At 48.0% G+C, this 25,009-nt stretch overlaps 1 protein-coding gene across 1 annotated transcript; it reads left to right on the top strand.

The window, feature by feature from the left end:
• Positions 1-1,747: 1,747 nt before the first annotated feature.
• Positions 1,748-20,380, top strand: CENPV (centromere protein V). Its single transcript, XM_036412578.2, has 5 exons — positions 1,748-2,231; positions 10,070-10,168; positions 12,068-12,137; positions 18,985-19,099; positions 20,063-20,380. The coding sequence occupies exons 1-5, from the start codon at positions 1,867-1,869 to the stop codon at positions 20,185-20,187; spliced, it is 774 nt and encodes a 257-aa protein (XP_036268471.1). The 5' UTR covers positions 1,748-1,866; the 3' UTR covers positions 20,188-20,380.
• Positions 20,381-25,009: the final 4,629 nt, after the last annotated feature.

Here is a 25,009-nt window from a genome sequence, read left to right as displayed (position 1 = left end):
TGACCGGAATCAAATCCGGGACCGTTCAGTCCGCAGACCGACGCTCTACCAGTGAGCCGAACCGGTTTCGGCCACATTTCATTTTTTAAAAATTTATTTTTAATATATTTTTATTCATGTCAGAGAGGAAGGGAGAGGGAAAGAGAAACATCATTGATGAGAGAATCATTGATTGGCTGCCTCCTGCACGCGCCCTAGTGGGGATCAAGCCTGCAGCCCTGGCAGCGGTCTTGACCGGGAATGGAACTGTGATCTCCTGGTTCAACCCCGGAGCCATACTGGCAGGGCCAGAACTCTCTTTTTTCCTTTCCTTTTATTTTAATTTATTGTTTTTCTCTTTGCTTTTCTTTGGAACTCTCTTTTTAAATTTAAAACATTTTCTTCAAAAAAACAAAACCAGCCATGGGTATGGCAAAAACAAAAATTAAAAGAATGAAATTACACATATTAAATTGGAGGAATTGGATTTTCATAGGAGTATGGTTGATAGCATAAAGTATCAAGCAGGCTGCTTTGTAGAAATAGATGATTCTGTACTTTATTTGGAAATGCACAGGACTTAGCAGGGCCAAGATAATCCTGAAGAAGATATCTGGAGGCCTTTCTCTGATTTCATGACTAAGTAATTAAGCAAGTATATTAAGACAGAATTGACTTGGTGCAAGGGCAGGTAAGTCGATCAGTGCAACAGAATAGAGGATAGAGACCTAGGTAACTTCATGTCTATATGAAAAAAAGAAAGAAAGGAAAAGAAAAGGAAAGGAAAGGAAAGGAAGGAAAGAAATAAAAGGAGGGAGGGAGGGAGGGAGAAAGGGAGGGAGGAAGGAAGGAAGGAAGGAAAAAAAGGAAGGAAGGAAGGAAGGAAGGAAGGAAGGAAGGAAGGAAGGAAGGAAGGAACTCACACCATTTGCAAAAATTAATTTGAGCCCTAGCTGGTTTGGCTCAGTGGATAGGAAGGCTCACAGAAGGAAGGTTCCCCAGGCTGGATTCCAGGCAAGGGCATGTACTTCTGTCCGAGCTCTGGTTGGGGGTGTGTGCGGGAGGCAAACCAATTGATATCTCTCTCACATAGATGTTTCTCTGTCGCTACTCTTTCCTCCCACTCTTAAGAAAAAAAAAATCAATGGAAAAAATATCTTTGGGGGAGGATTAACAAAACCAAAAAAAAAACCTAATTTGAGGTGGATCATAGACTTAGGGTGAAAGCTGAAACTATAAGTCTGGAGCTGTGTTCAACAAAACGTAATCACGTAACTGGGTGAAGGCTTCATTCATTTATTACTTTTTTTTTTAAAGCCTGTTGACTATCAATAAGGGTATCAATGGTCAACAGGCGTGTTTTTTTTTTTTTTTTTTTTAAGTAATAAATTGTAACACACACAGTTTTAGAAAGTTGGAAAGACGAAGTTTAAGGACTATGGTTTCGGCTGCTCTTTGTCAGCAGGTAGCGGGTTCCAGGCCTTCGGTTTATCTCAGGCGCACGGGGCTCCTGCAAGGGCAGAACTCCCCTGTCTGGAGGGAAGGTGCCCGGCTGCCCGCGGGGACGTGGCCGTGAATTCGGGGCTGACCCAGGGCCACCGCGGTCGGGCAGGTAGGCAGCCCTGAGGCTTCAGGGGGACGGAGGCCGCTCCGCAGGTGCAAAGGCTCCGGGTGTCGGGAGCCTGGGCCCGAGGTGCGGCCCGTTTGGCCTGCAGGGCGCACTCACCGAGGCCGAGGGGCGAGCGGACACGCCTTTTGGGGCGCAGCGGGGCGGCCGGGCCGGGCAGCGCCCCCTGGGCGCGCAGGTGCGGCTGGCGAGGGGCGCGCGGGCTGCGGGCGCGGCGGCGGGCACGCGCGGCGGCGGGCCTGCGCGCCAGTGGCGGAGCCATGCGGCCGACCCGGCGGAGCGCGTCCTCCCAGCCGCGCGGGCAGAAGCGGCCCGGGGCCGCCCGGGCTCCCGCCGCCGCCGCCTCGGCCGCCGGCGACACCCGCGCCCAGCGCCCCGCGGGCCACCCCGGGGGCCGGAGCCGGGCGGCCAAGCAGCGGCCGAGGCCGTCGTCGCCGCGGGCCCAGGAGGCGGGCCCCGGGGAGCCGCCGCCGGAGCCCGCGCTGCCGCCGCCCCCGGTCCCGGCCCCTCCGGCGCCCTCGGTGGCCAAGCTGGACCTGGGCGACCAGCGGGAGCGCTGGGAGACGTTCCAGAAGCGGCAGAGGCTCACCTGCGAGGGCGCCGCCAAGCTCCTGCTGGACACCTTGTGAGTGCGGCTGCGGGCCGGGTGTCGGGGGACCCGGGCGCGGGGCGCGGCTGCGGGTGGGGCAGGTTTTCTGCCTGCGTCGCCCCGTATGTGACCGCCCGCCGTCTCCGGGGACCCCGGGCGCGGTCCCATCCTGAGGGCCGGCCGCTGGCCTCGGGGGTGCGCGGCCTTGCCTGGGGAGGGGCTCGGTGTCCCCGGAGGCCTGGTGCCGGGCCTCCCCTCCGGAGTGGCTTTTCGGATTGGCAGGTGTTTGGGAGACGGTGGGAGGGGAAGGAAGGATGAGAAAGCTCAGCATAAGTTTTGAACCAGCCGGGGTGCGAGTCCCGTTTCGTCCCCGGCGCGCAGGGAGGGAGCGGGGCGGGAGGGTCGGGGAGCGCGGGAGGCGCAGGTCTTTGTGCTCCTTCCCCGCTGCTGCGGGGAGGGCCCCGCTCCGGCGGCGGCCCGGCCCGCGGTGTTGGCCTCTTCCCCTTATCCCCAAACGCGGTAGCGGCCGGGCCGGCTCTGTAGAGCGGTTGTACAGACAGATTTTAGCACCCCAGTATCTCTCAGTGTTGGTTATTTTATGAATTAAAAAGGACAAGACCCTAGGAAAAAACGATTGGCTAATTCCTTGAATAAGAATGTTCCTTGTCTTTGTTCCAGAAGAAATTCTCTTCGTGAGAATGAGTCTCAGAGACGGATTATTCGATTTTCTGTGTGCTTCACTTTTTGTCGTTTTGGACTGAATATTTTTTTACTTATAAAAACCCAAAACTCACCATTTTAACTAACATGCGAGAGGAATGTACAGTTACTGATTCACCTTGTAAAGAAACATGATAAAGCATTAAGTCTTTACAATTCTTTAAAAAAATTATAGTTGACACAATATATTAGGTCCAGTGTACAGCACAGTGATTCGATATTAATATGCCTTATGGTGTGGCCACTACAAGTTTAATAATGACTTTGTCACCCTACAGAGTTACTGTGTTTTTACTCCCTGTGCTGGACCTTAAATTCCCATGACTTACTTTATTCCCCTTCACTTTCTAAAAAATATATCTTTTTATTGATTTCAGAGAGGAAGGGAGAGGGAGAGAGAGAATTATCAATGATGAGAGAGAATCATCGATTGGCTTCCTCCTGCATGCTGGCAACCTGGGCATGTGCCCTGACCACGACCTCCTGGCTCACAGGTCAGCTCTCAACCACTGATCCAGGCCGGCGGACCCCCTTCACCTTTTTAAAAAATATATTATTTTTAATAATTCCTGTTGAAATTATTACATGTGTCTCCTTTTCCCCCGATGGACCCCAGCCAGCTTGCCCCATTGTCTGTCTATGGCCATGCATACATTTTTACAAGATCCTAGTGGATACCCTCCCATCTTCCCCCTCCCCTTTTAACCATCCCCTAATAACCAAATAAATGCAGATTAACACTGCAAGCTGTTTTTCCCTGTAGTTATTGCTTGAGAAGGTACAGTGAAATGTTTTCCATTCATTACTGAAGACTGTCCAGCTCTTTTAGAAAGCAATTTGATGATATTTATCACATCATAGTCATAATATAATAAGTTTTAAAAGGATAAAATTGTATGGAATGTATATGTGTGGCTTTGTAAAACTCATGTATATGAAAATACTGGAGGAGAATATAGCAAAATGGTAAGAGCTGCTGTTACTTTTTCAGAAGGCTTTTTTCTGAACCCTCAGCTCAGCTGGCGCGCATCGTCTTTCTTTTCCAGAGCAGCCTGCGCCGCCTTTATCAGTCATTTCAATCCCAGCCTTTCTTTATTTGGGTAATTTGTTTGAAGGCCAGGAACCATATCTGCTGTATCTTGTTTACTGCTCTCTTTCCACTGCAGTGCACTTGGTTGGCAATTTTTTAGTAAATATTTGACATACGTAAATAAAAATGTTTAAGTGGTGGGATTAGAATTCCCACCCCTAACTCCACCTGACCTTGTCCCAAAATTTTTGGAATGCTTTCTTTTGCATTTTTTATTTTTTATTTTTATTTTTATTTTTTATTTTTTTAAAATATATTTTATTGATTTTTTACAGAGAGGAGGAGAAAGGGATAGAGAGCCAGAAATGTCGATGAGAGAGAAACATCGACCAGCCGCCTCCCGCACACCCTCCACTGGGGATGTGCCTGCAACCAAGGTACATGCCCCTGACTGGAATCGAACCTGGGACTCTTCAGTCCGCAGACCGACGCTCTACCACTGAGCCAAACCGGTTTCGGCTGCATTTTTTATTTTTATTTATTTCAGAGAAGAAGGGAGAGGGAGAGAGGGATAGAAACCTCCATGATGAGAGAGAATCATCAGTCAGCTGCCTCCTGCACGTCCCATACTGGGCATCGAACCCGCAACCTGGGCATGTGCCCTGACTGGAACCGAACCTGTAATCAAACCATAACCTCATGGTTCATAGGCTAACGCTCAACCACTAAGCTATGCCGGCTGGGCTCTTCTATGATTTTTATGGTTTTCTGACTTACATTTAAGTATTTCATCCATTTTGAGTTTATTTTTATTTTTATTTTATATATTTTTTAAAATGTATTTTATTGACTTTTTCCAGAGAGGAAGAGAGAGGGATAGAGAGTTAGAAGCATTGATGAGAGAGAATCATCTATCAGCTGCCTCTTACACAGCCCATACTGGGGATGTGCCTGCATCGAACCCAGGACCTTTCAGTCCACAGGCTGACGCTCTATCCACTGAGCCAAACCGGTTTCGGCCATTTTGAGTTTATTTTTGTAGATGGTCTAAGTTGGTGGTCTAGTTTCATTTCTTTTATATACCTGTCCAATTTTCCTAACACCATTTTTTATTTATTTTTTTAAATATATTTTATTGATTTTGTACAGAGAAGAAGGGAGAGAGATAGAGAGCTAGAAACATCGATGAGAGAGAGTCATCGATCAGCTGCCTCTTGCACACCCTCCACTGGGGATATGCCTGCAACCAAGGTACATGTCCTTGACCGGAATCAAACCCGGGACCCTTCAGTCCCCAAGCCGACGCTCTATCCATTGAGCCAAACCGGTCTCGGCTATTTTATTGATTTTTTTACAGAGAGGAAGAGAGAGGGATAGAGAGTTAGAAACATCGATGAGAGAGAATCATCAATCAGCTGCCTCTTGCACACCCCCTACTGGGGATGTGCCCACAACCAAGGTACATGCCCTTGACTGGAATCGAATCTGGGACCTTTCAGTCCGCAGGCCAATGCTCTATCCATTGAGCCAAACCGGTTTCGGCCTAACACCATTTATTGAAGAGAGTCTCTTGACTGCATTGTATGCTCTTGCCTCCTTTGTCAAATATTAATTGAGCGTGATGGTTTGGGTCGATTCTGGGGTCTGAGTTCTGTTCCATCGGTCTATATGCCTGTTCTTGTGTTTGGATTACGGTGGCCTTGTAGTATAACCTGAAATCTGGTATTGTGATTCCTCCAACTTGTTTTTCTTTCTCAAGATTGCTGCAGCTACTCAGAGTCCTTTTTGATTTCATATAAATTTTTGAAGTATTTGTTCTAGATCTGTGAAATCTGCTATTGGTATTTTAATAGGGATTGCAGTGAATCTGTAGATTGCCGTGGGTAGGATGGCCATTTTAACGATGTTGATTCTACCAATCCATGAACATGGTTTATTCTTCTATTTGTTTATATTTCTTTTTTCAATATCCTGTAGTTTTCAGAATACAGGTCTTTTGCCTCCTTTGTTAAGTTTATTTCCTAAGTATTTTAACTTTTTCATTGTAATGGTAAATGGGATTGTTTGTTTCGTTTCTCTTTCTGAGTGTTCATTATTGATGTGTTAAAAAGCCATCGATTTAGGGTGTTGATTTTGTATCCTGCTACATTGCAAATTCATTTATTAAACCTAGAAGAATTTTGGTGGAGTCTTTAGGATTTTCTATGTACAATATCATGTCATTTGTGAATAATGAGAGTTTTACTTCCTCCTTTCCTATGTGGATGCCTCTTATTCCTTCTTCTTGTCTGATCGCTGTGGCCAGGACTTCCAGTGCTCTGTTGAATTAGAGTGGTGGAAGCGGACATCCCTGTTTTTTTTTTTTGTTGTTGTTGTTGTTTTTAAAATATATTTTATTTATTTTATACAGAGAGGAAGGGAGAGAGATAGAGAGTTAGAAACATCGATGAGAGAGAGTCATCGATCAGTTGCCTCTTGCACACCCTCCACTGGGGATGGGCCGGCAACCAAGGTACATGCCCTTGACCGGAATCAAACCCGGGACCCTTCAGTCCCCAAGCCGATGCTCTATCCATTGAGCCAAACCGGTTCCGGCGGACATCCCTGTTTTGTTCTGCTCTTAGGGAAATGGTTTTAGTTTTTGCCCATTGAGCATGATGTTGGGTGTAGGTTTGTCATATATGGCCTTTATCATGTTGAGATATGCTCCCTCTATTCCCACTTTGCTGAGAGTTTTTATTTTAAAAATGGGTGTTGGATTTTGTTAGATGCTTTTTCTGCATCTATTTATATGATCATGTGATTTTTGTCTTTCAGTTTGTTTATGTGATGTATCATGTTACTGATTTGTGAAATGTGTACTAGCCTTGCATACCTGGAATGATCATAGTCATGGTGTATGATCTTTTTACTATACTCTGGATCTGATTTGCTGATATTTTGTTGAGGCTTTTAGGATCTATGTTCATCAGGGATATTGGCCAGTAATTCTCTTGCTTTATAGTGTCTTCATCTAGTTTTGTAAGTCGGGTAATGCTGGCCTCATAAAAAGAGCTTGGAAGTTTTCCTTCCTCTTGGATTTTTTAGAATAGTCTGAGGAGGATAGGTGTTAGTTTTGCTTTGAATGTTTGGTAAAACTCCTCCATGAATATGTCCAGACCCGGGCTTTTATTTACCAGAAGTTTTTTTTATTTTTATTATGCTTCAATTTTCTCAGTTGTTATTGGCCTATTCAGGTTTTCTGATTCTTCCTGATTCAGTTTTGGGAGATTGTATTTTTCTAGGAATTTGTCCATTTCATCCATATTGTCTTGATCTATCCTTGTTGGCATATAGATGTTCATAGTATTTCCTTAAAATCCTTTGTATTTCTGTGGTGTCAGTGGTTTCTTTCTACTTTCATTTCTGATTATATTTATTTTGGTCCTCTCTCTTTGTTTCTTGATGAATCTGGCTAATGGTTCATCAATTTTGTTTATTTTTTCAAAGAACCATTGGTGTGTGTATGTGTGTGTATTTATTTTAGTCTCTGTGTCATTTATTTCTGCTCTAATCTTTATTATTTACTTTCTTCTACTAACTCTGGGCTTTTCTTGTTGTTCTCTAAAATTCTTTAAGTTGTAGTGTTTAATAGCTTATTGATAATTTTTCTTGTTTTTTGAGGTAGGCCTGTAATGCTATGAACTCAGGACTGCTTTTGCTGTATCCCAGAGATTTGGGGTTATTGTGTACTCATTTTTATTTCTTCCCAGGAAATTTTTAATTTCTTTCTTGATCTCAGTGGTAACCCATCATTGTTTAATAACTTGTTACTTATTGTGTTTGAACCCTAACTGTAAATGGATTAAATGCCTCCATGTGTTTGAATGTTTTGGTAGTTTTTACTGTAGTTGTTTTCTAATTTCATTCCACGGGATCTGAGAAGATGCTTGAAATGATTTCAGTCTTCTTGAACTTGTAGAGACTTGTTTTGTGTCCTAACATGTGGTTTATCTTTGTGAATGATCCATGTGCTTGATGTCTGTTCTGCAGTTTTGGGGTGAAATGGTATATAAATGTCAATTAAATCCATCTGATCAAAAGTGTGTCCTTTAGAGTCACTGTTTCCTTACTAAGTTTTTGTGTGGAAGATCTACCCAGTGAAGTCAGAGGGGCGTTAAAGTTCCTACTATGACTATGTTGCTGTTGATCTCTCCCTTAAAGTCCTCTAGAAGTTTTGTTATATATTTAGGTTCTTCTATATTGAGTGCATATATGTTTCCCAGGATTATATCCTGTTTTTGAATCCATCCCTTTAGTATTAGGTAGTGACCTTTGTTGTCTCTTGTGATGGCCTTCATTTTGAAGTCTAATTTGTCAGAGATGAGTATTGCTACTCCAGCTTTTTTTCTTTTCCATTTTTTCCCATTCCTTCACTTTCATCCTGTGTGTGTCTTTTGTTCTGAGGTGGGTCTATTGGAGACAGCACGTAGTGCGGTTATGTTTTTGTAAAAATTCAGCTAACCTAAATCTTTGACTGGAGCATTTAATCCATTTACAGTTAGGGTTATTATTGAGAGGTACTTATTTATGCCATTTTAATTCTGTATGCCCAGGTTTCTCTCTGTTTCTTCTTCTCATTACAGCAGTCCCGTTAGCAGTTCTTGTAATGCTGACTTGGTGGTGATGTGCTCCTTTAGCCTTTTGTTGTTGTTGTTCAGGAAGCTCTTTATTTCACCGTCTATTTTGAATGTGCACTTGAATTACTATAGCCTTGCTGGTATAGTAATCTTGGTCTCAGATCCTTGCTTCCCATTACATTAAGTATTTCGTGCCATTCCCTCTGGCCTGTAGAGTGTCTGATGAGAAATCAGGTGTCAGCCTTATGGGAACTCCTTTGTAGGTAGCAGTTTGCTTTTCTTTTGCTGCCTTTAAGATTCTCTCTTTGTCTTTAATTTTGGAAATTTAATTATGATGTGTCTGGACATAGGTCTGTTTGGGTTCTTCTTGCTTGGGGTTCTCTGTGCCTCTTGGACTTGTGTGACTTTTTCCTTTACCAGGTTATGGAAGTTTTCTGCCATTATCCCTTTCTCCCTTTCTGCCTCTTCTGGCACACCTGCTATTCTAATATTGTTACGTTTCACATTATCCCACAGCTGTCCTCCTGTTTTTTTGTTTTTTAAAAAAAATATATTTTATTGATTTTCCACAGAGAGGAAGGAAGAGGGATAGAGAGCTAGAAACATTGATGAGAGAGAAACATCGACCAGCTGCCTTCTGCACATCTCCCATTGGGGATGTGCCCACAACCAATGTACATGCCCTTGACCAGAATCGAACCCGGGACCTTTCAGTGTGCAGGCCGACACTCTATCCACTGAGCCAAACCAGTTTTGGCTGCCTTTTTCTTTTTTAGTTCTCTGATTGAGTGATTTTTTTTCAATCCTGTCACCCAATTCACTGATTTGATCCTCAGCTTCATCTGATCTGCTATGTATTCCTTTATTTGTGTGTTCTTTATTTGTGCTATGTCATTCTTTCTGTTTTCATAGTTACTACCGTATTTTTCGGACCATAAGACGCTCCGGACCATAAGACGCACCAGTTTTTAGAGAAGGGAAATGAAAAAAAAAAAGATTCTGAAACAAATAGTGTCCTAAAATATTTTATGTGCATTAAAACTCAACATCACAGTCATAAACACATGTAATCAACCCTGTAAAGTAAACAGCAGCATTTAGAACCATTTTAGAGCCGGGCAAGCACACAGAGACCACACAGAGCCGGGCAAGTAAAAAAAACTTTTTTTAAAGTATATGTGTAGGCTATATTTGGACCATAAGACGCAGGGACTTTTCCCCCCCACTTCTGGGGGGGAAAAAGTGCGTCTTATGGTCCGAAAAATACGGTATATCTTTTCTCATGCTGTTGATCCTCGTTAACATCATTTTCTAATCTCTATATCAGATAAATTTCTTCTCTCTGTTTCATTTATTTCTTCTTCTGGATAATTCTCTAGTTCTTTTATTTGTGGGTTGTTTCTTTTGTCTCCCCCTTTTGGCTGCCTGTTTGGGTTTGTGGCTGTGTTAGGGAGCTCTGCTGCACCTCAGAAATCCTTATCTTACCGATTTTCTGTTTCCTGTAGTGAATACCAGGGCCTGGTGAAGCACACGGGAGGCTGCCACTGTGGAGCGGTCCGCTTTGAAGTCTGGGCCTCTGCAGACCTGCACATCTTTGACTGCAAGTGCGTGTTTTCTCTTCCCTTGTTGTTCAAAGGTTCGGAGTTAGGCGGTGCCTCAGTTTCCTGGGCACGGGGGATAGATGGGACAACATGCAGTTGGTAATTGTTGGACTCGGATGATATGTACATAAGGGTTCATTGTCCTATTGTCCCTGTTGTGTGTACTAGAAGTTGTTTGTTTTTTTTTAATTTAAAATTTTGTTTTTAATCCTCACTGAGGATATGTTCATTGATTTTTAGAGAAAGAGAGAAACATTGATGTGAGAGAGAAACACAAATCGGCTGCGTCCCATAGGAGGGCATAGGAGCCCCAACCAGGGATTGAACCTGCAACGCAGGTATGTGCCTTGACTGGGATTAAACCTGTGACCTTTCATTGTGCAGGACAATGCTCCAGTCTTGTGGTCGGCAAACTGCGGCTCGTGAGCCACATGTGGCTCTTTGGCCCCTTGAGTGTGGCTCTTCCACAAAATACCACAGCCTGGGCGAGTCTATTTTGAAGAATTGGCGTTAGAAGAAGTTTTAAGTTAAAAAAAATTTGGCTCTCAAAAGAAATTTCAATTGTTGTGCTGTTGATATTTGGCTCTGTTGACTAATGAGTTTGCTGACCACTGCTCCAGCCTACTAAGTAAGCCCCACTGGCTGGGGCTAGAAGTTTCACTTTGTTTTTGTGGGTTTTTTTGTAGTTAACCCTCACCTGAGGAAATTTATCCATTGATTTTTAGAGAGAGTGGAAGGGAGGGGGAGAGACAGAAAACATCGACGTAAGAGAGACACATCGGGTGGTTCCCTCCCTTACACACCCTGGCCAGGGCCAGACCTCGAGCCTGGACTGGAATCAAACCCAGGACCCTTCAGTCTGCAGGCTGACGCTCTGTCCGCTGAGCCAAACCAGCCAGGGCCAGAGGTTTTTAATAATAACATTTTTTTAAAAAATGGAGGCTAAAAACTGAGTCTGTTCTGTATGTGAGTGTGTATGCATAAGTGAGTGAAAGAGAGAGAGAGGGGGGGGGGGAGAGAGAGAGGGAGGGAGAGAGCGAGCGCGCGCACTGCTATAGTACCACTCAGGTGACACGGAGCAGGGTCCTCTGGCTTGCACCTGGCAGAGTCACCCCCAGACTGGTGGGTGGCGCAGTGGTGGCTGAAGCGGGTCAGTCTGGGCACTGAAGGAAGGCCTTGGGCAGAGTCTTCAGAGTTGGGGGGAGGGAGAGTGAGGGGGGTACACGCCATGCTCCGGCCTCTCGCTGGGCTCTTCCAGGTGGAGGTGCTTTCCAGCGCCGTCCCTGGCATTGGGACAGAACAGGGACAGGCTCCGTCGTGTGGACCTTTTGTCCTTAGGTGGTCCCTGAGTTTTATGTGAAAAAAATGCCATGGGCCTGACCAGGCTATAAAGTGGAGTCTAGACTGAAGAAGCACCATGGCCTCGATGCCAGAGGATTAGAGGCTCTTCCGGTGCGGAGGACTCTGTACTAAATTATAATTTTTTAAAAAGGTGGGCTGAAAAGAGAGGGCTTACATTTAGCTCCACAGAGGGTCCTCTGAGGACCTGTTTTTCCTGGAGCGAGGCTTGCTGTGAGGAGCAGATGAGCAAAGAGGGACACGCAATCTTTCTGTCCATTTTGGGGTGGCTCTCCCAGAGGTGGAAGATTGCCTCTATGCGTGGTGTCAGTGTGTCTAGAACGACAGCTCCCTGCATGAAGCGGGGGTGGGTGACAGACACGTGGTCTCAGCCAGGGTCTTCAAAGGGGATGGTGGTCCCCACTGCTGCCGGGGGCCTCGGCAGAGCCCAGGCGGCCAGTTTCGCTGCGAGCCTCCTGGGTCAGCCAGCTCAGCCCCTATCGGTGGGGCCCGGGCACTCAGGGGCGGAGGCTGTTCACAGTCTGGGCCTCTGTCTTTCTGCAGCTGCAGTGTCTGCAAGAAGAAGCAGAACAGACACTTCATTGTTCCTGCTTCTCGCTTCAAGCTCCTGAAGGTTAGTGCTGAGAGCAGGGCTGGAGAGGCGGAGCCGTGGTGAGTCCCTGCGATGGCAGCCCCGGGGGGAGTCCGCGGGACCAGGAGCGGCACGGCTCTCTGGGCGGTCATGTCCCTGGTCACCCGGCTCCATGGTTATTGTAAAAGCTCGTTACTTTTTCCTTTATATTTTGGATGCTTATTTGATAATACTGAGGAAACATTTTCCAATAAATAAGATCACCCAGATCCTGTCAACTAGGTAATCACTTAATATTTTGGTGTATATCTTGTGTATGATTTTCTACACAGATCGATCCATCTAAACATGTATTTTGTCTTTTATCAAAGTAGGATTTTACTTCTCTGTTTTCTAAGTACTGTACTTTAGCATTTCCCAGTGAAAAACATAAGGTTTTTAAACCTTGTTCCTGTGGGACTTTATTTTGTTCTCGGGCAGCATCTGGAAGGGACAGACATGGCTGTGCGCGTGCAGTGTCCCTGCCCTCCGCCCTCCGGCTCCAGGCCCGGCTCTGGTCCTGCTCCCTGTCTGCAGCCCAGGACAGACAGAGGACAAGCGCGTGGTCCCCGCCGCCTGGGCAGTGAGGGGCTCCCTCCCCGGACTTCGGGCTGATCTGTCTCCTGTTGCTTGTCTGCCCTGGTCCTTCGTCTTTCCTCTCCCGTCTTCCCGACTCCCGAGGACTGCCCGCACTCCCCTCCGAGGCCTGCGGCCGGCCCCGTGCTCCGGCCCCCGGGCGGACGGTGTTGGGGCTGCGGGCCGGCCCCGTGCTCCGGCCCCCGGGCGGACGGTGTTAGGGCTGCGGGCCGTCCCCGTGCTCCGGCCCCCGGGCGGACGGTGTTGGGGCTGCGGGCCGTCCCCGTGCTCCGGCCCCCGGGCGGGCGGTGTTGGGGCTGCGGGCCGGCCCCGTGCTCCGGCCCCCGGGCGGACGGTGTTGGGGCTGCGGGCCGTCCCCGTGCTCCGGCCCCCGGGCGGACGGTGTTAGGGCTGCGGGCCGGCCCCGTGCTCCGGCCCCCGGGCGGACGGTGTTGGGGCTGCGGGCCGTCCCCGTGCTCTGGCCCCCGGGCGGACGGTGTTGGGGCTGCGGGCCGTCCCCGTGCTCCGGCCCCCGGGCGGACGGTGTTTGAAGACACAGTGGGTGCGGCTGGGGCTCTGGGTCTTGAGCTGGTATTTTTCTTCCGGGACTTGCTTACCAGTGCGTTCTCCCGGTGCTCCAGAGCCATTCTCTTCTTCCGCTCCAGTCTGTTGAGGGAACAAGTTTCTGCTTTTTTTTTTTTTTTTTTTTGTATTTATTTATTCTTTTTAATTAAGAAAATTGTTATTGATTTTGTGAGACACACAGAGAGAGAGAGCAACATCGATTTGTTCCACTTATGTGCCACCCCACATCCCAGGTGCATCCCAGGGCTTATTCATTCACTCTGAATTAACACCCAACATTGTGTTAGGCTCAGATACAAGGTGCAGTGATTCATATATGTCCATATTGTGTGTGTGTGTGTGTGTTTTTTTAAAGTAAGTACAGAACTTATCAATTCATTCAACAAGTACACAGGGGTCACCTCCTGTGTACAGGCACTGCTCCCCGAAGCCCAGCAGCTGGCAGGCAGAGAGGTCCGCCTCGGAGCTGACAGGCTGTGGAGGGGCCAGAAGGACTGAGCGAGAAGGCCGGTCGCTGTGGAACGAGGGGAAGCAGAGGGCACGGCAGATGGCACGGGGCCGGCGTAGATTGGCAGGAAAGGTCCCCCGGCTCAGTTCTCAGGATGAAGGGGGTGCGGGGCGGAGTCCCCCCCAGCAGAGAGAAAGCAGTGCAGGAGGGACGGGAGGGGAGGGAAAAGGAGGGGGAAACAGGGTGGTTGGAGAGAGCGCAGCAGAGAGGTAGCTTTCCTCCGGTGTAGTGTGAAGTTCCTGGACTGGCGGGCAGAAGCAGGGCAGTGACAGGGCCTGCCTCGGGTTTTAAAAGCTCACTTTGGTGTGGGGTGCAGACTGGCTGGAAAGGAGGTAAGGTGCAGACGGCGATAGCTAAGAGGTTGTCATGGCGGGTCAGGTGAGAGATGATGGGAACTTGGATTAGGACGGTAGTCATGGAGATGGAAAGAAAACAGATAATTGGAGATGTACTTTTTTTCTTTATTCTAGAGAGAGGAATGGGGAGAGAGGAACATGGATGTGAGAGAGAAACATTGATTGGTTGCCTACTTCTGTACGCCCCCTAACCAGGAATTGAACCCACAACCTGGATATGTGCCCTGGCTGGGAATTGAACCCACAATCCTTAGAGCACGGGATGACGCTCTAACCACTGACCAGCATTGGCCATGGCTGGAGAGATGTTTGAATTGGTAATTGACAGATGTTTTAGAGCAGTGGGTCTCACACCTCAGTGTGCACCGCCACCTAGAGGGCATGCTGAACAGGTGGCCGAGCCCCGCTCCTGACCGTGGGCTGGGATGGGGAGGAAGATGGACATTCCGCACGCGTTCATGTGATGCTTGTGGTGAGGACCGCGCTGAGAGCTGCTGCTGCAGAGAAGGCTGCTCAGACTCTGAAGGACTGGGGCGAAGAGGACGAGAGAGCAAAGCTCATCCGCAGTGTTGGGCCTGACCAGCGCAGCGGACAGAGATGCCAGATCCCGGGCGAGAAGTGGTAAGATGCTGAAATCAAGAGTTCTTTTCAGAAAAAGCTCGGTTGAAGTTATCTTTTGGACAAACCTACAGAGCTAGGAGGTGGGAGCTGGATGTGAGTCTGGAGAGAGAGCAGAGCTGCAGCTGCCGGTTTGGCGAGGCCGGCTCATTGCTGGTGCTTAGAGTTAGGAGGCCGGTGGGCCAGCCGCAGAGGGTGTCGCCGAAGAAGGGAGAGGGCGAGGACGGCTCCTGGGCCCGCCAGCATTAGTAAGCCGGGGGAGGGCAGGAACAGGAGAGCGGGTCCTCAGAGACCATTCTAAATGGAAGGCGTGGTTCTGAGCAGTTAGTAGAAGAGCAAGTTAAAAGCCAGTGGTCAAGAGAAGTGCCCATTGGCTCAGTGGATAGAGCGTCGGCTTGGGGACTGAAGGGTCCCGGGTTCGATTCCGGTCAAGGGCATGTACCTTGGTTGCGGGCACATCCCCAGTAGGGGGTGTGCAAGAGGCAGCTGATCGATGACTCTCATCGATGTTTCTAACTCTCTATCTCTCTCCCTTCCTCTCTGTACAAAATCAATAAAATATATATTAAAAAAAAAAAAGAGAAGTGCCCGTTGGATTTGTCAAGATGCTGCCCGTGGTGAGTGTGATTGGGCCTGAGACAGAAGTGATGACGGGCTGTGCGCCTCTGTGGGAGGAGGGTTGTGGCCAGGCTGGTGGGCACACAGCATGGCGAGGGAGTGAGGACGGGTGTCATGGTGACCTCTGGTGACCTCATGGTGAACGGTGCAGCCGGTGTGAGCAGCTCCCTGCTCGGTCACTTCTGGGCGAATTGTGTAATCAGGTCACTGAGCTGCTGCAGGACCACTGGCTGTTCTCTGCAGCTTCTCTGGTGAAGTGGCCGTGGGCAGGGGGCGGGACTCCTGAGGGAACTGTTTTTACAGGAGACACAAGCTCCAGGCTGTTCTGGCAGCGGGGGATGAAGCATAAGAAAACCTCCACCCCAGCCCTCACCCGTGCACACACACACACACGTGCACACACACGTGCACACACAGCGCACAAGTATGTGTATCCTTTTTAAAAAATAGAAATGGTTGTCTACTACAAAAAGTTGTTACACACTTTGCCTTTTCACTAACTTGGTGACCGTAGAGAAGATTCCCGATTAGTGTTTGTGGGTGGAACTGCCTCGTTGTTTGGGAAAGTCGCAGAGGACCCCATGTTATGTCTGTAATGCTCCAACTGGTCTTCTGTTGGTGGGCGCGGTCAGTTTGCTCAATCCTCAGCCTTTCCAGGCAGGCTGTACTGTCCGTGTGCATGTGCCATTGCACACAGGGAGTTCTTGCTGGGGAGACATTCCTAGCAGGGGCGTTGCTGTGTTAAAGGATGTCCATTTAAAATGTTGATGTCAGAAAGGACACCAGGAAGAGAGAATCCAAGATGGCTGCTCGGGTAGGCAACTAGCTGCAGCCGCACACAACAATTTCAACAAAATACAACTAAAATATAAAATGGACATTACCCAGAACTACAGGAAAGTCGACTGACTGGAAATTCTACAACGAGAAGCAAGGAGAAAACCAGAAGGAAGCGCGGAGGAGCTGTAAAAGCCCAAGGTACGGAGACACATGGCGCGCGCCGAGAGGACAGAGCCGGAGAGGAGGGAGGCCGAGTGCCTGGCTGGCGGTCCCAAGCGGGAAGGAGAGAAAAGCTCCGACTGTGCTGGGCCCAGCTCCAACTGCTCTGAACCCCAATTCTAGGCCAGACCCCGGGGACCCAGGCTCATCCATAGGGAGCCGGGCTGTAAGGCGGGACTCCGGGGAAGTGGCGAAAGGAGGTCCCGGAGGCGCGCACACTGCGAGCAGAGAAGGGCCGGCTGGCTGTGCCGTGGGATTGCCCTAACGGGAAGGAGACAGGGGCTCCAGACTGCTCTGAACGCCACCTCCAATCCCACTACCAACTGAACTGAACCCCAAAACCGGACTCATTGGGGGAGAGCATAGACAGTTTGGCAGGAGGCGAAAATCGAGGGCACCTTTCTCTCAGAGGCGCTCGCAACAAGTACTGAAGGACCCTGAGTCTCAGGAGTCGCATAGGGCGGGGCTGACGGAAGCCAAGGCTGTAGGCTCCACCCTGAAACCCCGCCCCATCAGGAAAGCTGCCTGCGAAAATGCCTAAACCAAATAGATCACAAACAAAAGAAATGGAGGACAAAAAGCGACTGGATATAGAGTTCAAAACCACACTTATAAGGTTGTTCAAGAATCTCCTAGAAAAGGCCGATAAAATAAACAAGACCTATGAGGATATGAAAAGGGATCAACTAGAAATAATAAGGGATCAACAAGAAATAAAGAATACATTGTCTGAAATAAAAAATATTTTATGGAGTCCTAAAAACAGAATGGAAGATCGCAAGAATCAAGTCAAAGATTTGGAACATAAAGAGCCAGAAGACACTCCTCCGCAGATGCAAGAAGGCCAGAGAATCCAGAAAGTTGAAGATGATGTAAGAAACCTCTGGGACAACTTCAAGCGAACCAACATCAGAATTATGGGGGTCCCAGAAGAAGAGAGAGAGCAAGATATCGAAAACATACTGAAAGAAATAGTGACAGAAAACTTTCCCCACCTGGTGAAAGAATTAGACTTACAAGTCCAGGAAGCGCACAGAACTCCAAACAAAAGGAATCCAAAGAGGACCACACCAAGACAAATCATAATTAAGATTCCAAGAGCAAAAGACAAAGAGAGAATATTAAAAGAAGCAAGAGCAAAGAAGGTAGTTACCTATAAAGGAGCACCTATACGATTGTCAGCTGATTTCTCAACAGAAACCATGCAGGCCAGACGGGAATGGCAAGAAATATTCAAGGTGATGAATAATAAGAACCTACAGCCAAAGATAATCTATCCAGCAAAGCTATCACTCAGATTCGAAGGTCAGATAAAGAGCTTCACTAATAAAAAAAAGCTAAAGGAGTTCATCACCACCAAACCAGAATTATATGAATTGCTGAAGGGGGTTCTTTCAGAAGAGAAAGTAAATAAAGATAAAAATTATGAACAACAAATACGTAACTATCAACAAGTGAATCTAAAAACCAAGGAAACTAAAAAAAAAAAAAATCTGATGAACAATATTAACTGTTGAATATAATAGAATCAGAGGTATGGAAGGGGAGTGAACTGTTTATTCTTGGGGAAAAGGGGAGAGGGGGATGTGGGAAGAGACTGAACATAAACTGTGCACCTATGGATGAGGACAATGGGGGGTGGGGAAAGGGCAGAGGGTGGGGTGAGAAGGGGGGGGAAAGGAACATTTGTAATAATATGAACAATAAAAATTTATTTAAAAAAATAAAACAATAAAATAAAATAAAGACACCAGGAAGATATTAAGAAAAAAAAAACTGTTGTCAGAACTCACCAGTGTGTGTTCTCACAGCTGGTCCGTGGAGCGATGTTCCCCATGTGCTCCTCATACTGTTAAACTGCTTTTACATTGGCCCCGACAGAAAAACGCCTCATCGCAGTTCGTGAGTGTAAACACCATTTCACAGGTTACAGAGCTATTTATTTTTTTTCTTAATTCTTATTTATGGACTAGAGAGAGAAGAAAGGGGGAGGGGGAAACATCAACTTCTCGTTCCAGTTATTTGTGCGCTCACTGGCTGATTCTTGTCGGTGCCCTGACTGGGTATCAAACCCTCAACCTTGCACTTTGGGCGCTGTTTGTTCATGTTTTTTGTCCAATTTTTCATTTGTTATCCATTTGGGAAATTAGTCTTTTGTCTCTGATGTCTGGCAAGTACTCTTCTTAGTTTGCTCTTCACAGATGAAGGTTTTCTCAAGACCGTCAGCAGCCGCGTGGGGACGTGGAGGCCAGTCCCAGGCCGAGCTAAGCTGCGGCTCCCTGGGCTGGAAAGTGGCGTTTCCCGCCCTGATGCCCCGGCTGCCGGCTGTGACGGGGACACAGGCTGGGCCGCTCTGGGTGCGGTTGGCCTGCGAGGAGGCGCAAGCTGCCCTTCCCCAGCACAGGGCCCGTCCACACGCGGCTCCTGGCCGTGCAGGCGGTTTCCTGAGAGATCGGTGTGTCCCAGGGCTCCTCCTCCCAGGGCCCTACAGAGGCTGCCTAACCCGTTGAGCCTTTTGAAAGATAGACTTTTAAGTGGGAAATAAACGTCTCTTGGTGGAAGAGGACACTGTCTGTGTGTTTTCCCTCAGGGAGCGGAGAGCATAACCACGTACACGTTCAACACCCACAAGGCGCAGCACACCTTCTGCAAGAGGTGCGGGGTGCAGAGCTTCTACACGCCCCGCTCCAACCCCGGCGGCTTCGGTGAGTACCGGGACCACAGCGCGGCTCCCGCCACCGGCTGCTCTGGGCAAAGGCCGGTGCACGGTGGGCGCTGCGGGCTCGGCGTGCCCCAGCGTGGAGGCCCTCCCACATGCCTGTTTCAGAGGAACAGACGCCGGAACAGACGCTGGATGGAAGCCCGGTTCTGGTCGATCAGACGCCAGCCCCACCTGACCTCATCCTGGTGCTGCCAGCTGCCTCCAGGGCTGGCACTGGGGACAGCAATCGGGAGAGATGGGGGCTGTGGGAAGGGGGTAGCAACGGTGGGTAAAGGGATAAGGAGGCAGTGATAATGCCATTCAAATTTTTTGGTTCAAAATAGAAACAGGAGACCCCCCCCCCCCCCCCAAGTCCCTCTCCCTGGCCTTGATCTGGAGGCAGAAACAGCCTTTAGCTGGTGGTTCCATGACGCCATTGCCGAGTGAACTGAAGCAGCGGCGAGGGCGGCGCCCAGGGGCTGTGTTCCCGGAAGCGCAGCCTCCAGAGCGGGCAGCGGCCTGACTGCCTCGCGTGGGGAGGGCCTGGCACCGCCTGCTCTGCTGCCCATTTCTCGGAGCAGCTGCTGTCTGTCCCCGCGGTGACGCCCTTCTCCCACCTCGAGGCACAGGAGGGCTCTGGGACGGTGGTAACTCCTGTATCGATGGGGCGGCATTTAATGCTTAGAAGCACCTGTCTCAGCCAGAGGAGGCCTGGGGACGCCGCAGACTGTGAGTCAGAGGTTGCTCCAGGCGGCGTCTTTCTGCTCTGCCCTCAGCCTGTCCTGCCCGATGGCCAGCCGTGGCCTCCCTGGCTGAGAAGTCAGATCCCGTCCCAGAGACGAGGAAAGCAAGCAGGAGCTGTGAGCTCATATGCAGCCCTGTGACGCTTGCAGGTGTGGGCTTGTGCAAGAGCCAGGAGAGCCCCTGGTCTCATCACCCAGGAAACCCCTCTCTCTGCCACCCCCAGGCATCGCCCCACACTGCCTGGACGAGGGCACTGTGCGGAGCATGGTCATCGAGGAATTCAATGGCAGCGACTGGGAGAAGGCCATGAAGGAGCACAAGACCATCAAGAGCATGTCTAAAGAGTGAGCCTGCTCCTCCCTGCCCGGAGGGAGTGACGGGCACACGGGGCTGCTCCCTGTGCCCCGGCTCCAGCTCCGTTTCCTTAGGCAGCTCTTTGTCCTCGTCCGCCCGGACTTCGGTGTAGACTAGTTGACATCCTCTTTCTCTTCCCAACTTTTGTGTGATCTTTTAGAAAAATAAATATTTTAATATGAAAGCAGTTACAGTGATTTATCGTTTTCTTTGTCCTTTGATTTTGCTTCTGATTATACTTTTTTTTTGCTTCCTTGGTTAAGTTTATTCCTAAGTATCTTAATTTTTTCTGTTGCAGTGGTAAGTGGGACTGTTTTAGTTTCTTTTCTGAGAATTCATTATTGCTGTACAAAACAACCATAGATTTCGGGTGTTGATTTTGTATCCTGCTCCATTGCCAATTTCATTTATTAAGTCTAGTCGTTTTTTGGTGGAGTCTTTCGGATTTTCTATGTACAATATCATGTCATCTGTGAATAATGAGAGTTTTAGTTCCTCCTTTCCAATTTGGATGCCTTTTATTTGGTGTATGGGACAACCTTCCAACCAACTGCGTTACCTGGCCAAGGCTAGACTTTTTTTATTTATTTATTGATTTGCTAGAGAAATATTGACTTGTTGTTCTTCCAGTACTTTGTTGAATAAGAGTGGTGAAGCAGACATCCCTGCTCTTAGGGAGATGGTTTTAGCTTTTGCCCATTGAGTATGATGTTGGGTGAAGGTTTGTCATATATGGCCTTTATCATGTTGAAATATGCTCCCTCTATCTCACTTTGCTGAGAGTTTTTATAAATGGGTATTGGATTTTTGTCAAATGCTTTTCCTGCATCTATTTATATGATCATGTGATTTTTGTCTTTCAATTTGTTTATGTGAAGTATCACATTTATTGATTTACAAATATTGTACCAGCCTTGCTTACCTGGAATGAATTCTACTTGGTCATGATGTATGATCTTTTTACTATATTTCTGGATCCGATTTGCTGATATTTGAGGCTTTTAGCATCTATGTTCATCGGGGACATTGGCCAGTAATTCTCTTTCTCCGTAGTGAATTTATCTGGTTTTGGAATTAGGATAATGCTGGCCTCAGAAAAAGAGCTTCGAAGTGTTCTTTTCTCTGGGACGTTTTGCAATAGTTTTAGGAGTAGAGGTGTTAGTTGTTCTTTGAAGGTTTGATAAACTCCCCTGTGAGTCCGTCTGGACTCAGGCTTTTGTTTGCTGGGACATTTTTATTACTGCTTTTATTTCATTAGTTTTATTGGCCTATTCAGGTTTTCTATTTCTTCCTGATTCAGTTTTGAAAGATTGTATTTTTCTAGGAATTTGTCCACTTCATCCATATTGTCCAGCTTATTGGCATATATTAATAGTTGTTCATAGTATTTTCTTACAATCTCTTATATTTCTTTTATTATTATTATTATTATTTATTCTTTACAGAGAGGAAGGGAGAAGGATAGAGAGCTAGAAACATCGATGAGAGAGAAACATCAACCAGCTGCCTCCTGCACATCCCTACCCTACCCTACCCTTTTAATTGTGACCAGTCTGTTCAGCAAAATGTTTCATTTTTTTAAATATATTTTATTGATTTTGTACAGAGAGGAAGGGAGATAGAGAGTTAGAAACATCGATGAGAGAGAGTCATCGATCAGTTGCCTCTTGCACACCCCCTACTGGGGATATGCCCGCAACCAAGGTACATGTCCTTGACCGGAATCGAACCCGGGTCCCTTCAGTCCCCAAGCCGACGCTCTATCCATTGAGCCAAACTGGTCCCGGCAAAAATGTTTCATTTTTTAAGTGTCCGTTTTCCAGATTACCTGTGAGATTGAGCATTTTTTAATGTTTTTTGGCCATTTTAATTTCCTGTTCTATTAGTTGCTTTATCATGTCCTTTTCCCATTTTTCTTTGGGGCTGTTTTTAATCTGCCAGTTAAAAAATATTAGTAGCCGAAACCGGTTTGGCTCAGTGATAGAGCGTCGGTCTGCGGACTGAAAGGTCCCAGGTTCGATTCCAGTCAGGGGCATGTACATTGGTTGCGGGCACATCCCTGGTGAGGGGTGTGCAGGAGGCAGCTGGTTGATGTTTCTCTCTCATCGATGTTTCTAGCTCTCCATCTCTCTCCCTTCCTCTCTGTTGAAAATCAATAAAATATATTTTTTAAAAATATTAGTAAAACATCAAGGAAAGAGAATCATTGATTGGTGTCTCCTGCACGCCCCCTACTGAGGATCCAACTTGCAATCTTGGTTCATGGGCTGTTGCTCAACCACTGAACCACCCTGGGCAAGAATATACTTTTTATTTCCAGTACTCCCCTGAGGATATGTTTTTGAGAGAGAGAGAGAGAGAGAGGGAGAGAGAGAGAGAGAGAGAGAGGGAGAGAGAGAGAGATGGGGCTGGGGAGGGATGGAGGGAGGAGAGAGGAGAGAGAGGGAGAAATACCAGTGTGAGAGAGAAATATGGATCGGTTGTCTCCCATATGTGCGGTGACCGGACACCAAACCCACCACCTAGATGTGTGCCTTGACCAGGAGTGAGCCTGCAACATTTTGGTGTGTGGGACAACCTTCCAACCAACTGCGTTACCTGGCCAAGGCTAGACTTTTTTATTTTTATTTATTGATTTGCTAGAGAAATATTGATTTGTTGTTCTACTCATTTATGCATTCATTGGTTCATTGTTGTATGTGCCCTTACTGGGGATTGAACCCACAGCCTTATGTTTCTGGATGACGCTCTAACCAACTGAGCTACGAGGGTCGGGCTGTGGTTATGACGCCAAACTTTATCATCCAGGAAAGTCGCATGTCTCACCGCTTTGGTTTGTTTTTGTGCCTGTCGGGTAAGTCTCATGCTGTTTTCCGTGTAGAAGCAGTTTAAATGGCGTGTTTTGTGTTGGCTTTATTTCTGGTAGCTTTTTTGTTTTGTTCTGAGGAATGGAATCTTTTCTTACAGTTTGCAGTTGTACTCTTATGGAGAGGAACCCTTTGTGCATGGCGTGTTAAACTTATCGGCCGCTTGCTGAATTTCCAGGCTTTCTAAGCCAGTCTCCCCAAAGTGTCCCTGCAGTGAGGTCACTAGCAGAAGCCGGAACAGCTAACGGCCCCTGGGTGGAAACTGTCCTGGCGGGAGCCTCCTTAGCCGTCCTCTTAGAGGCTGGTATGTTCCCACTTGTTTCAGGGAAGCCACGGAGGTGCCAGCCAGGAGGACTTACTCAGCCCATGGATAGCAGCCGGCCCGCATGGAGGGAGCACTCAGCAGGAGGGCACTCCGCTGGGGCCCCTCACAGAGCCAGAACGTGCCTCACCCCTTACTCCTGCCATGCCCTCTGGAGGGATGGAAGGGGGTGTTTGCTACAACTTTGTTCCTGTTTTCTGATTTCATAAAGGAAGGAAACAATTCTGAAGCCAGCGAGAACTTCCCAAGGTGGCATTCCCTTTCAGTGCGCCTGGGGCCCTCAGAGCCTTTCCTGAATCCGCCTCCGCTTCTCTAAGGCGCACGGCACAGCCCCAGTGCTTGCTCTTGTGGCTGATGACAAGCTCCAGGAGGACCTGTCCTCCCCTGCACCTCCTCGTCCCTCCTTCCTCAGGGCGGGAAGAGCAGCGAGCAGCAGGGTCTGTGTCGCTGCGGCTCAGGCTGCATGTGGGTTCCTGGGGAGCACGCTTTCTGTGTCCGGGGCTTCCCCTGGCAGCATTGCTGCCGCCCACCCGGTGATTCCCCGCATCTGCCCGAAGCAGCAGGAGAAATGGAATTGAGTTCTGAGCTTGCAGGCTCTGACTCTCTTTACAGATAACTAGGGTTCCTTCCCTTACCTCTTGCCTCTTTCAAACTCCTCAGACCTTGCCCCAAGGCTCACTAATTAGACCAGGTGTCTTCAGCTTTTATAATAAGTACTGTTGACTTCACTTCCAAGTGGATTTTCCTTTTAAGAATATCAGCTTGGGACGGGAGCCCAGAGGCGGGAGGAAGAGTGAGAAGATTCATTCAGCCTTGACCAAGACTTAACCCCGACCAAACTATGCTCCCCGACTTCTTGTGGCCCAAGAACAGAAACATTTTGCATCCCGGTCAGCCGTTTCTGTACGGCGTGACTGCTTCCCTTTTCACAGAATCCACCGACTCCCCTGCTCTCTGCACCAGCTCACCGCGCTGCTCTTCATCGCTGACCGGATGGCCTGGTGTCCCCAGGTAAGACGTGCTTCTTCCAGGAGATGCTCAAGATGAACCACTGAGATGTGGGAAGAAACTGTTAGAATTTCTGTTTATCCTTTAAATTTTTATTTTTTGTGTATGCTTTCTAATGTGTGTGTAGCACGTAGGGCAGATGTATTACTGAAAAATCAAAACCGGGAGATTCTCGCTCTGGCCTGTTGGTTCTGTTTTCCCCAGTCAGTGCTGCCGTCAAACATCTGCACCTTTCTGCTGGCTTGTTTCCTGAGAATAAATGCGAACACGCAGAATTGCAGAGTCAGGGGATATGTGCATTTTCATTCTTTTTGGCACAATGATTTCCAGGAGATTCGCCATCTGATGTTTCCTCCATTAGTGCAGTGTGTGTGTGTGTAAATCTATATATATATCCATCCCCTCACCTAAAGAATTATTATTTTTTTAAAAATATATATTTTATTGATTTTTCACAGAGAGGAAGAGAGAGGGATAGAAAGTTAGAAACATCGATGAGAATCATCGATCAGCTGCCTCTTGCGCACCCCCAACTGGGGATGTGCCCGCAACCAAGGTACATGCTCTATCCACTGAGCCAAACCGGTTTCGGCAGCATTTTCATTTAATGTGTTTCTTT

The sequence above is a fragment of the Pipistrellus kuhlii genome, unplaced genomic scaffold (assembly GCF_014108245.1).
Source record: "Pipistrellus kuhlii isolate mPipKuh1 unplaced genomic scaffold, mPipKuh1.p scaffold_m20_p_45, whole genome shotgun sequence".
NCBI classification, from domain to species: Eukaryota; Metazoa; Chordata; class Mammalia; order Chiroptera; family Vespertilionidae; genus Pipistrellus; species Pipistrellus kuhlii.
This window is presented reverse-complemented; position numbering and strand designations above follow the sequence as displayed.